Source organism: Oncorhynchus tshawytscha, linkage group LG21 (genome assembly GCF_018296145.1).
Source record: "Oncorhynchus tshawytscha isolate Ot180627B linkage group LG21, Otsh_v2.0, whole genome shotgun sequence".
In the NCBI taxonomy this organism is placed as follows: domain Eukaryota; kingdom Metazoa; phylum Chordata; class Actinopteri; order Salmoniformes; family Salmonidae; genus Oncorhynchus; species Oncorhynchus tshawytscha.
This window is the reverse complement of record NC_056449.1, coordinates 15187903-15201181: the sequence shown is the minus strand read 5'-3', so window position 1 is coordinate 15201181 and position 13279 is coordinate 15187903. Positions and strand designations below refer to the sequence as shown.

The 13279-nt window shown below is 40.5% G+C and overlaps 1 protein-coding gene across 1 annotated transcript; it reads right to left on the bottom strand.

Moving 5' to 3' along the window:
* Positions 1-266: 266 nt before the first annotated feature.
* fgf24 (fibroblast growth factor 24) lies at positions 267-11911 on the bottom strand. The gene is made up of 5 exons (XM_024383069.2): positions 11202-11911; positions 11000-11036; positions 7335-7512; positions 5155-5261; positions 267-2053 (listed from the first exon to the last, which is right to left on the bottom strand). Exons 1-5 carry the CDS (start codon positions 11231-11233, stop codon positions 1775-1777), a joined length of 633 nt encoding a protein of 210 aa, XP_024238837.1. The 5' UTR covers positions 11234-11911; the 3' UTR covers positions 267-1774.
* Between the last annotated feature and the right edge of the window lie 1368 nt (positions 11912-13279).

The window sequence follows — 13279 nt, the reverse complement described above, 5'->3', positions numbered from 1 at the left end:
GCAATGCAACCTTTCTCAACATAGAAATCTACTGCTGTTACAAGAAGCCTTCACACTTTAAGGTTTGTATATGAAAATGCATACCTTGGCAGTATGCAGAGAAGGGAATGTACTCAATGTCTGACCAATTGATAGCTACAACATTAGTCTAAAGTTCTATGGGAAAGTAGTTACCAGTGAATTTATATAACCCCAATGTCTAGGAGAGAAAAGGCACATGTACAGTATTTGCCCCACAACTATAAACACATAGAATACCTTTTTTAAATATAGTCCTCATTTTATTAACAGAGGCCAAATAAATTCATCACATTGTATTTACAAAGAAAGGCAATAAATATCTTATAATAGTCATAAAATTATTTTTGCATACATTTTAAAAATTCATAAATGTGTCATGTTGTTAGTAGCATCTCATACAAAACCTGTCAGATGGTAGACAAATATATAGGCTACTACAGCTGTACCCAGGAATAGAGGCTGAACTTTGTCGTCACTGGTAAAATGGTCAACATTGTTCTGTAGGGATCACAACTCCTCTGGTTGCCAGGTCTAGTGATGGCCGCAACCTGTTCCCCGAATCCAAAATAAGCACATTTCTCGTTATATGGTTTTCAGGGTTTAAGAGTTGGGTCTTACAATACGGAGATAGTGGGTGGGTAGGATGAATATATACCTTTCCTAGTACGCATTATAACAATTCAGTGCTCTCGACAATATAACTGGCTTGATTGAACACAATGTTAGAGATGAAGAGTTTTTGGGATGTCTCTTTGAACATGGGTGATTGGGTGCACCATGAACAACCAGTGATACAATCCACCTTTTGGTTGTAGGCCTATGAAAAGCAGGGTAAATTGGTGGATGCAGATGGTAATAATACCAGATAGCTTGCTCTGTGTCAAAATACATGTATATAAGATAACCTCATATACTTGTACGGCAATGTTTGAGAAGCTGTCCAGTATTCATTAGTCTTTTTCAACCATTCTACCACACTAAGGAAAGTAAGGCAAGAGGTGGGATATTACATTTCCCATTTTAACAGTGTCAGTGTTTCTGTCTCAGTTAACTTCTGAGCCACATCAACTCAGGTTAAACAAAACTACAACCCCGTCTGTCTGATGTCTGGCTAGTCAAAGCATGTTGTGTTCAGCTGAATCATAGGTTGCACACCAACATGTCAAAGAAATCACACAGTGCACAACGTGTTCAGCGCATTCCATCCAGAGTAGGCCACGAGTCAGAAGGTATCAACAGAGGGGGAGTTGAGGGAGAGAGAGGGGGCACTGTCAGATGTTGCACTCAAAGCTACGCAGTTATCTAGGTAAACTGTTTCACCTGCCATTGTCGCCTCTCTCCATTTCGTCTCCATGGCGTCCCGATTCCAGTGGAAAATATGGGATCCATGTTGTCTGGGGTAACACAAACAAAACTGACAGGTATTCCAATAAAATCTAGTGGATGATTTTTATAACATTTATAAACTCATGCTGTCAGAAGGATGCCTTCAGTTTGCAATTCAAAGGAGTAGACGATGGTGGCAAAAAGGGTCCTTTGTCGTCCTTAGTTTATCCAGTATAAATAAAATAACAGACACGTTATAACAATTACCCAGAAACATCCAACAGTTGGGAGATGTTCAATGTTCCTGAAATATAAAAATAAAACCTCTGATTTTTTTTTTCTTTTTACACAAGTCTTTAGGGGGTTTTAAGGCAACAAGCTTTACATGGCCTTTGAAACAACAGTGCGTGTGCTGTCCATTGGACAATCAGTTTGTTTTGGGGTTGTGTTTTAGGCGACGTGCCCTTCGTGTCCGCTTAGTTACTGTAGTGAAACGAAACTCTTCCAGTGGGTCCACCTTACCCTTTGGGTGGCGTTTCATGAAATGCACTTCCTGTTGTGTTTGTGTGGTCCGCGATCCTTTTTTGGGCCTCCCCTTCCTGTTGAAGCCCAGGTACCAGCCTTTGTACTTGGCTGACACGAGAGCTGTGTAGTTGTTCTCCAAGAATTCTTCCACAAAGACGCACTCCTGGTTCCTTCCGTTGAGCTGCAAAGAAATAAAAATGTTAAGACACTTTAGCACCTGGTTTCTAACACTCTGAAACAATGACTTCCGCCTTCCACGGCGGCAAAACATCAAGCGAAATCTACTTGACCTACTGCCAAAGAACACCGCTGTATGTCATAGAAGCCAGAAAGAGATGGAACTACTACAGTTGCATTTGTGGTATAGCTCTTTTAAGGACACAGAAACGTTACTAGACATTTCACACCTTGAATTTGTAAGTTTAAGCTATGTGAGTGTTTAAAAAGAATAATACTTTGTTTTGTGATGTACACTCCCCTACGTATGTATTTAGACAGGGAAGCAAGACTCAATCAGATCAAGCATTAACCGGCGTTAACTGACACCCCCGCATAGCTGTTTTGGCTGTGTCTGAGGTGTAACTGTGTTGGAGCTGTCAAATCTTGGGAGCAGCTGCTCTTGATCATCGTCATGGAGCCACACCAGTCCCACATGTTAGAAGTTCAGAACGAGAAAATGTAGGCTATATAGAAATAACGACGCTCAAATTGAAAATCATTCGACAAAATAATTCGGATTTCCATCAGCTTAATGGAGGTGTAGATCACATGTCACAATCCTGTGTTCTAACTTGTAAACAAGGCTGCATGAGATTTCTCTTAAAGAAATACTTTGGGATTTTGGTCAGATGAACTCATGGATACCATTTTTATGAAATTAGAGGTAGTTTCGCAAGCCAATGCTAACTAGCGTTAGCGAAATGACTGGAAGTCCATAGACTTCCAGCCATTGCTCTAACGCTAGTTAGCATTGGCTTGGGAAACTACCTCTAACTTCCTTCACATTGGACACAGAGACATAAAAATGTTATCACAAGTTCATCTGACTCTGGGGAAGTAAAGGGCCTCATTTCCAAAATCCTGACGTATCCCTTTAATGCAACTCCGTGCAGCCAATGGCAATGTCCGCTTAAGGTATAATGCCGGGAGCCACTCCGTTCGACCTCCGACACCTCCAAAACCACCACGATGCAGATGTTGGGTAAAGCGGATCTGATTTAATAGATTCCTAAAAGTTTTAGGTTTTATATCAGGGTATTTATATACATATCTGATTTACCATTTAGAAATAAAAGCACTTTATATATCTAGACCCCCCATTTTAAGATGTATTTTGTATTAAGTATTTTGACAAGATTCACTTATAATGTATTAATGTAGTCAAAAGTGTAGTATTTGGTCCCATATTCAATGACTACATTATGCTTATGACTCTACAAACTTGTTGGATGCATTTGTAGCTTGTTTTGGTGTTTCAGATGATCTTTTACCCAATTTACCTGAATGGTGAATAATGTATCATTTTGGAGTCGCTTTTACTGTGAATAAGAATAGAATGTGTTTCTGAACACTTCTACAATAATGTGGATGCTCCCATGATTATGACCATGAATGAATCATGAATAATGATGAGTGAGAAAGTTACAGATGAACAAAGATCATACCACCCCAAAAATGCTAACCTCCTGTTATTGGTAACAGGTTAGTGTGTCTTGAGGGTATGATCTTTATGCCTCTGTCATTCATCATTATTCAGCATTCATTCAGGATTATCCATAATCATGGTAGGCATCCACATTAATGTAGAATTTTTCAGAAACATCTTTTGTTCTTATTTACAATAAAATTACTCCAAAATGACACAAAACATTATTCACCATTCAGGTACTATTGGGCAAAATATAATTCGAAACTGAAACAAACTGCAAATGCATCCAAGGAGTTTGTAAAGTCACAAGCCTGAAGTAAACATTGTGTGCTAGGAATATGGGACCAAATACTAAACTTGTGACTACTTCAATACACTATAAGTTAATTTGTCCAAATACTTATGAACAAAAACCTTTCCAAACGGGGGGACTCGATGTATAAAGTGATTTAAATTCTAAATGGTAAAACAGAAAAGTATGACAAGACCCTCAAATAAAAGGTGACATTCAGTAATGTCCCCTCATATAACACATTTGATCTCAAATCCAAAATGCTGTAGTGTCGGGCCAAATGTATAATTCTAGCTTCACTGTCCAAACAAATACAGAGGGGAGTGTACATGCTGCTATTTTACATGGCGCCACCTGGTGAACAAGAGGTATAATTGCAATGGCTTTCCTCCTGTGTGGGCATTAGACTTCCAAAGCACTGTGATCATTGTGAGGATTGCAGTCTATAATTGACCGATGAAGTGTCAAAAGAAAGGCACGGGTTACATATCAAAGGGTTTTTATTCAGGGGTACACTGAGTGAGCATTCTCCATTATGGCTTGTATGTTATGCAAGTGAACATACAGGTACCTGCCAAAATAAAGGAAACACCAACATAAAATGTCTTAATAGAGCATTGGGCCACCACAAGCCAGAACAGCTTCAGTATACCTGGGCATAGATTATACAAGTGTCTGGAACTCTATTGGAGGGATGTGACACTATTCCTCCACAATAAATTCCATCATTTGGTGTGTTGTTGATGGTGGTGGACAACGCTGTCTCAGGCGCCGCTCCAGAATCTCCCGTTAAGTGTTCAATTGGGTTGAGATCTGGTGACTGACACAGCCATGGTTTACATTTTTATCATGCTCATCAAATCATTCAGTGACCACTCGTGCCCTGTGGATTGGGACATTGTCATCCTTTGGGGGCATAGCCATGGTAACCAAAATAATGGCATGCCCAGCATTTTTATACATGACCCGAAACATGATGGGATGTTAATTGCTTCATTAACTCAGGAACCACACCTGCGTGGAAGCACCTGCTTTCAACATTCTTTATATCCCTCATTTACTCAAGTGTTTCCATTATTTGGGCAGTTATCTGTAGCTTCTTCATACATTGATGTGTATTATTATGAATGTCTGCGTGTTGCTAAAAAGGGAACTTAAGCACACATAAAACCATGTTTCTATGCTTATAGGCATAGTAATGTTCACACTGGGGTGTCTCTTTAGGTGTTCTCTGCTATTATACCTAGAAAACACAAGAGAATAGAAAAGGCCCAATTGTATTTCATTGAGTTAGATTGTCCTCGTTCTCTGGCAAGAGAGTGACAACCAAGGATGTGCTTACCTTTCCAACTATTTTGCCATTCTTGTTCATACAGATGTAATGCCCACTCTCCTCCCCTTTTATTCGAATATGGCTCCCAAAGGTTTCCGTCTCGACAATAAGAAGAGCTAGACGGCGAAAGAGAAACAAAACGTGATAATTATTTTCAAACACTTACATGCATTGAGTTGATACAGTCCATAAACAGTTTTAACCGATAAAACATTTGTTTGGTCATTTACTATAAACCCCAGAGAGGTAGACACCAATATCAGTATCATCTTCCTGCAGTGATAAAGTTTACACAACAACATATGTGCCAAAACAAAATGGTTACATTTGAAATGATCCATTCTAAACAAGCACACTAGTGGCTTCTTTTGCTCTGTCACAACCTTAACCCCTGTGGGGTCACCTTTGTTTCTGTTCGCTCCTCGCGGGCAAGAGATCTGCCAAACATTTTGGAGGGGTTACGCTCCCTCAGGATTAGGTTTCAGGTTCTCTTTAGTCTGTGCTCACTCAATCAAAAAGTTAAAGATGATCCATCTGTTTAACACACTGGTCTATTCAGTGGCACTCAAGGGAACGGAGGCATGAGGGGGGAGCCAGGAGGTGTGGGGAGGGGCATCTCCAAAATTGTCCCTTTAAACAATCTTGGATGGGAAGGGGAGTGGGAAACTCGTCTGAGAACTGACGTGGAGAGAGAGAGAGGGAAGAAGACATCCCCCTCTCTCAACCAGGGAGAAAAGAAGATCAAATGACAGTGGTGAGACTTCTCTGAAATCACAGAAGGCCTGGTTTGAGAAATACAATGGAGCTCCTGAGAGGAGTTGGAGAAGCTGGGACAGAGAGTGCCACAAGTCCCCACTTAGCTATCTCCCTCTTCCACCCCTTTCATACTACAAAGGTAAAAAGCAAGCTGTACTGTGATAGCCTGGCTTGAAGTGGTTTTAGGGTAGTGTTGCTCACTGTAGCCAAGCTATAGAAGCCCCACAGCATTTTCAGTGCTGGCTCTCAAACGACCGTGCCGAGGGCGGACTGGTGCGAGTGCCGCTGGAAACTGCAGGTGCAACAACTGCCTTTAAAAAACATTTACCAGCACCGACATGGATTTTTACACATTTTTACAAATACCTATGCATTCAGATATAGATATAAGATGCTATCCTAGTAGTACAAATGGTGACATCAATTATGTGGGATTGCATGTGACACGTTATATATACCACATTTCTTGAAGGCAAGCACTCCTGCCTGAGGAGAATTATAACTCCCTCTTATCCGCGTGTATATGTGGGGTAGCTGACCTTGCTGTAGCTGCGGCTCCATTTCTCAGCCGTGCTTTCTGACCCTCCATTGTGCGGTCACTGTTATGACTGAGTGAGGATTAGTGCAGAGATGAGAGAAGAGTGTCTTCCCAAGCCTCCTGTTAAATCAGTGTCAAGGAGTTCACAGGTGCCAGGTACTGGGGCTGAGGGGGCAGGGTTGGCAAGTCTTCATGGGAAACATTGAATCTGCTTCCACTCAAGCTCTAACAAGCAACGAGAGGAAACCTCGCCTCAGCATATCTGTGACTGAACACAGTCGACACAACAGTGAGGTCGACTCGGGCCGGCAACATTACCGCCGACTGACTGTTTGTTGGCAAATCATACATGTGAGTGCAAACAGGCAAGCACTCCCATACAAACGCACCTAGACCACCGTCCAACTTTGAATAGAATATGTGCCATGCCCACAGTTACTGTAGAAACTGTAGTGAATGTAGAAACTGATAGACCCTCTGTAGACCTGGAAACGACTATGCCAGGCATCACGCAGAATTACTTCCCATGACAACAATCAGCTGTTTTCCCACCTCAGTATGGTCACTGAACAGAACAGTGGAAGGAACACAGCTGAGATTCAATGAATAAAGAAAATATATACATCTAGCCACGCTTTATCTGTGGCAGACATGCTTATAGCCTCAAATTCCCACACTATTCATCATAGTAATGGCTTAACCAAGCAATCAGTAAGTAGCAGAGTTAGGGTCAAAATTCACAAGTTAGAAATGTAACTCCAACTCTGACCAGTAGCAGTCCAAAATAGGTCCAATGAATCCTGGTTCACATGGGATAATTCCCACAGTAAAGACCATTGATGAGGGGAACTGGCTCAAGTGTCTGTAAGTGAAGTGCACAGGAATTCTCCCGTACCGTACTTGCCCCCATCGTCTCCGTTGGCGTTGACCTTCTTGCCCAGGATCTGGACGTGCTTGCCCGTGGTGCGGCTGTACAATTGGTAGATGCGGATCTGCTTCCGGCTCAGGTCGTCCGGGTTCCGCGTGTGGTTCTCGATATAGATCCTAAAATCAGCTGAGCTCTGTTGTGATTCCTGGAAGAGAAAGACATGACACAGGTGTTCATGGAGCAGCTTTTACTCAGTACTCTGTCATGAAGCTCTGCTTGGATGTCGTAAGCTGATCTAACTGTGCGGCATTGAGAACACATTCAAAGAAGCAGAAGAGAACAAAAGTGCAACATGGTACGTGCTTCATTATTATTGCATGTCTTTGTATTGAGGCGGCTATTTACTATTTGCCTGGGGCCATATTGAGAAACCAGTATTCCATTTCCACAAGCAAGCAAGCCACTAGCAATTATACACCTGAAGCATCCAGACCTGTTACACTATCATCAAAAATATATGTGCCCTAGGGCCCAGTAAGGCCTATAAATCACAGTGGAGACGTGGATGCGATGGCGAGAGGCAGCTCTTACCATAAAACACACTAGGAAGGAGCGTCTCGTAACATAAACTCCCCTATTCAAATATTTCACGCCGTTAGAATGAATGCAAAGCTCTGTTCTGCACTTACAAGTTGCCTAAGGGCCTACTTTTTTTATTTAAATAGCTGACTTCGACAACACATCCAAATACATGCAGCCTGAGCGCCCTGTCACCCAACCCCATATGTGGATGGGAAGGAAAATGTACACTTTCAAAACCCCTGAAATCTCAATTCACGCCAAGATCCTGTTCCCCAGCTGTATCATGTGGTAATTACATAGTAATGGCCTTTTATGTAGCTTCTCTCAGGTGGCTAATTATATACACATTACATTCTCCAACTCCTTGTTATTTTAACCTCAGCAAATGAATGACATTTGGTGAATGAGTGGGGAAATATGCTCAGGGTAGAACAAATCTTTAATACAAAAGGGGAAAACAAACCACTGATCTGAATACAAATCCCAGTTGTTCGAAGCCACGTTATGGCTGTTCTCGGTAAAAATTGGTGTCAGCAAACATTAAAGGTACTACATAACACAGTTAGTTTTGGAAATACTATCGCAAGTATATTAATCAAAATATGAAGCAATTGTATATCACTTTTTAATATTCAACTAAAAGAAAGTAATTTGCCTCAAGAAAACATGCATCTTAATCAATAAGCAAATCTTATTTAAATATCTTTATCAAACTTCCTTTGAATTGAGTCAATGTTTAGAGGGAAGGAACATTAACAGTTATTATGATACACCTCATAAGTTCATATAATAGAGCATCCGATAGAGCCTCTACAACACTCAAAGAGCATTCAAAACCAATAGAGCATTCAATAGAGCCTCTACAACACTAAAATAGCATTTAAAACCAATACAGCATCTAAACAACACTAAAAGAGCATTCAAAATCAATAGAGCATCCAATAGAGCCTCTACAACACCAAAATAACATTCAAAACCAATAGAGCATCTAAATAGAGCATCCAAAACGCTCCACAACCTAGAAGGACATCATCTTACTACCCCCCCTCCAAAAGCTAACCATCAAGCCAGCATGAACTAAAACATTTTTGGGGGGGATAACTACTGCTGAGGGATTTGTGCCAAATCTCTCCATCTCTAAACAAACATAAAGGTTTGTTTTGTAGACAGTTGCATTTCACATCGAGGAAAAAAGGCAAGCCTCTGCAGAGGGCTGAGGTTAATGCAATCGACAACATTTTTTATCGAGCCGTCTCCCTTTTCAAAGACGGCCCGAAAATGGATATGGTTGAAACTTCAAAAGTCTGGCACCATCTTCACTGGGAAGCTTAGCCCCCTTGCATCTCAGATATGCTGTACTATCTGCATAACACAGTCTACCTGCCATCAAGGTTGTGCTACATAATTGTATTGGTCTATCTAGAGGGTTTTGTCTTTAGCAAAGCCTCTATGAGACTTCCTTCTGGCCTACATCTTAATTACAGAAGTAATTAGTCATACAAAGCAAGAACTATATCAGAATTTAAACACTATTATTGTATTACTATCTAGGACAGGGGCGAAATCAGACAGTAACACTAGCATTGTTTGTCCCAATTCCTTTGGAACAATCAGAGCACAAACCCTCACATTACCCAGTTGTGTCTCGTTTTTTATTGGTGTCTTTGTAAAATGTCCCCTTTTATTATGAAATGGGAATGCCAGGTTTTGTAATCATGATCCCTTGACACATTTATTAAGGAACATCTCTGACAGAGATGTGGTGTCTCTGTCAGAGATGTGAAATCCAAGAGGTAAAAGGGGGGATTCTACTCTCTGTCTTCGTCTATTGCTGCCTCATTGGATGGATTGGCCTCTCCATAAATAATTAGGTTGGCATGAGTGTTTTTGTTTTTTTGAAATCCAAAGTCTTTTTTAAGAAGCTAGATTTCATGACATCTTATCACGTCAATCGGAGGGGCAAGGATTGGGTGCATTGTATGTAATTACTTAGCTCTGTATAAAAAGAAGCAATATATATTTATTTTTTTCACATATGCTTTAAATTGGAGACAGGGTGAAAAAGGTGAAACAATTCTAGTAGTTCTCTGTAATCCTGGAGAGGTTTGATTGGCATCACCTCGGTATATGATACTGCCTAGACTATAAAACTACCCCAACAACAGAGGCATGGAAGCATGATGTGGGCTAACCACTGCCTCTCACTGTATCCAGCAATATAACATGGTGGTTTCCTAACTACCCTTTATATCTGACATTAATTTAACCCAAATACATAATGTCAAATGTCTAGATGTTTTACATTCATGTTCATATGTCACATATCATGAACAAACAATAACCAATAGCCTACAAGCATTCCCAAAACGGAAATACATGAATTGTTAATATTAAGCTACAGTTAATAAATTGAATCTAACACCGTGCAGAATGTTACTTTACATAATAATACATCATTTTAATTTTGACTTGAGTATTGCATGAAAGGTAGGCTACAGACCACCAATTTAACAAATCAATCGCATGCGAAAAAGGCGCGCGATTCGTGGAGTTTATATTATTACCGAATATATCCACGACACTGAAAATGATCAAAATCGCTAATGATCCTGATCTAAATGTCTTTAAATTTCTTCAGGCTACATGTCAGTTTTTTCCATGCCTCAACGCTGGTTGCCTGGCTCAATGGTGCGCTGTGCGCTTATCTGATGCACTCGAGGACTCCTCGTTCATTAGAGTAAGGTGCGCAGTAGTGTCGTTTCTTCTACATTACAAACCTATTTCCCGACCATACATGTCATGTTTAAACAAGGGTAGAGTTACTATGCTTGTATTTTTATGAAATGGACAATACAACTTTAATTAGGGAATTGTGTTAATCTTATGTATTTAAAGTCATATTAAAAAGTAATAAGACAAAGCTCAGAAAAAGAACCAGCGCGCCTAACCACAGTATTTTCCAGTTTGCAAGTATCCAATTATATGATAACGATTTGTTCATAATAAATCCAGAATGGGTGCCGCAAAATCACACACACACACACACACACACACACACACACACACACACACACACACTGTCCAAAAACTGAACAATCGAATCAACCTACCTGGAGCTGGAAATAGAGGACCAGAAAATGTAAACACCTGGAGAGAGAAGGGGAGGAGGGGGTTACTCACAAGCAATAACATTAAATATAAACACTATAGCCTAAATGGATGACAAGGGTCGTAACTAGCTTTTAGCGACTTCTATTGGTAAGAATGTACGTGTTTTGAGAAAGGAAAGGAATAGAAAGATGGAATCCTTACAGGTATATGAACCTCGAAGGCAGAAGAGACATCTTGACTTGCTGAAATACACCTGTTTCCACAGTTTTAAAGCCCCGAGAGAAGTAGAGGATAGACCCGCCAGCGTCCTTAAACTACGCGAACAATTCCGGAGGTGCCTTTGAATCCCAGTGTAATGATAAACAACTGGAGTGCAACAATGTCACTGAATGCAACATTAGGTGCTTCCTTGTAAAAAAAAAATGATCCAGGGGAAAAATATAGCCTATTGTTTCCTGTCCCCCTCCAAATCTCCTCGCTCCGCTCTCACGGGCTGTGTAGACAGTGGTATCTTGCTGGGCGCCGAAATATTCAATTTGCAACCATTGCTTAGTATATTTTCCCTTGTTTCAAAAATCCATTGCGCGCACCCTCTTTGCTCCCAAAGGTGCTGCTCCAAAAATCAGATGTATTTCAATTCCGTGCGTACCTGGGGATATCTACACTTTGCATGGATCATGTTAATCTTCCGACTCCACATTGGAAAAAGGGCAAAAGGGGACAAGTGCGTAAAATTGAATAGGAAAATGTAAATTTAAAAAAGTTATGGGGTATACCTCACGTTGTGATAAAACTTCAGTGATATCCAGAGAGTATAAATATTACATCTGAATCAAACCCAGCGGAAGACCTTCGTAGCAGGGGCGATGGTGTAATGCCTGTCAGTAGAGGGTCTGCGGCTAAGGATTTGGGCACAGTGAGGTTTTTTTGTTGGTGGGTGGAAACTTGTCAGCGGTGTGCACCTGATAGGGTAATTTTTGAGAGACCATCAGTTTGGAGAATGTTTTCCTCTAGTCATAAATGATGGTGCTTGGGAGGGAGTTGGTAGGCTACAAGGAGGAACTCACAAATTGATTCCTTGTTTTCAACCCTTTAGAAAGTTCTGTATATCCATTTCATTTGGAGCAATTCGATATTTTCTTAAATGAAAGTTTAGGCCTATTTCAAGTTCACAAGAAAATAGCCTGGGCTACTTTACATTTTAGTCATTTAGCAGACGCTCTTATCCAGCGCGATTTAGGTGCCTTGCTCAATGGGCACATCGAGAGATTTTTCACCTAGTCGGTTCAGTGATTCGAACCAGCGACCTTTTGGTTACTGGCCCAATTCAATCGCTAGCCTACCTGTCACCCCTACTTGGGAGAATAGACCTACTGGATTTTAAAAATATAAAAAATGAATCACATCTTTTATGATTCATAAATCCGTTTTTCCCCCGATATTATTTTCCAATATTATTAATGGCGTAACCATCACTAATTAGTTCATTATATTGATTGATATTAAATATATATCTGCCGATGTTTTGTTGTATTACCTTTGTCTAGAGATGAGAAAGAGTGTTTTGAGTCGTATTTTCAGAACACAATTACACTTTTCGGCTTCCCTTGTTTTGTGGTTATATTGGAGGCCACGTCGTTTGTGGATTGGGCTTAGCTCTCCCAGACAGCATTGAAATGCAGGTTGTTGTGGAACTCGATTTTTCAATCATGTGCTATAACTTATCCTGCATTTAAATGAAAGAGAGGTGTGAATGTGTTTACGAGGCCCTCTGAACTCGCAGTGGAATGACCCCACATCCCTCCCGCCACTTAGGACCATTGTGTGATTCTCATTTATTGTCCTATTACAACGGGAACTACAGCATTCCATCCTCATTGCGTTTAAAATTTCCCCATAGAGTTAGGGCTATCAATTGAAACTATAGTGGATTGCACTTTGAATAGCTTGTAAGAACAAGGGTGACTGTGTGAATCAGTATAGTTCCAATATAGGCTATTACAACAAATGGTATGCAATTCTGTACCTATGTACAATGCATGTGTACTATCAGATTTCAAACTCCAGTAATAAATGATATCCTCCAATGACGGAATTCAAAAACCCCTAATTGCACAAAATATAATAATTTATTATAGGAACCGTTAAATAAACACACAATGCGTGCACATCTGATGATTAGATTGACCTGGGGCATCCATTTGGTGTACATCCAAAGTAAGTTATAATCAACAAAAGACTATGTTTGAAGCGTTGGCTGGCAGTCCAAAACGAAGCTG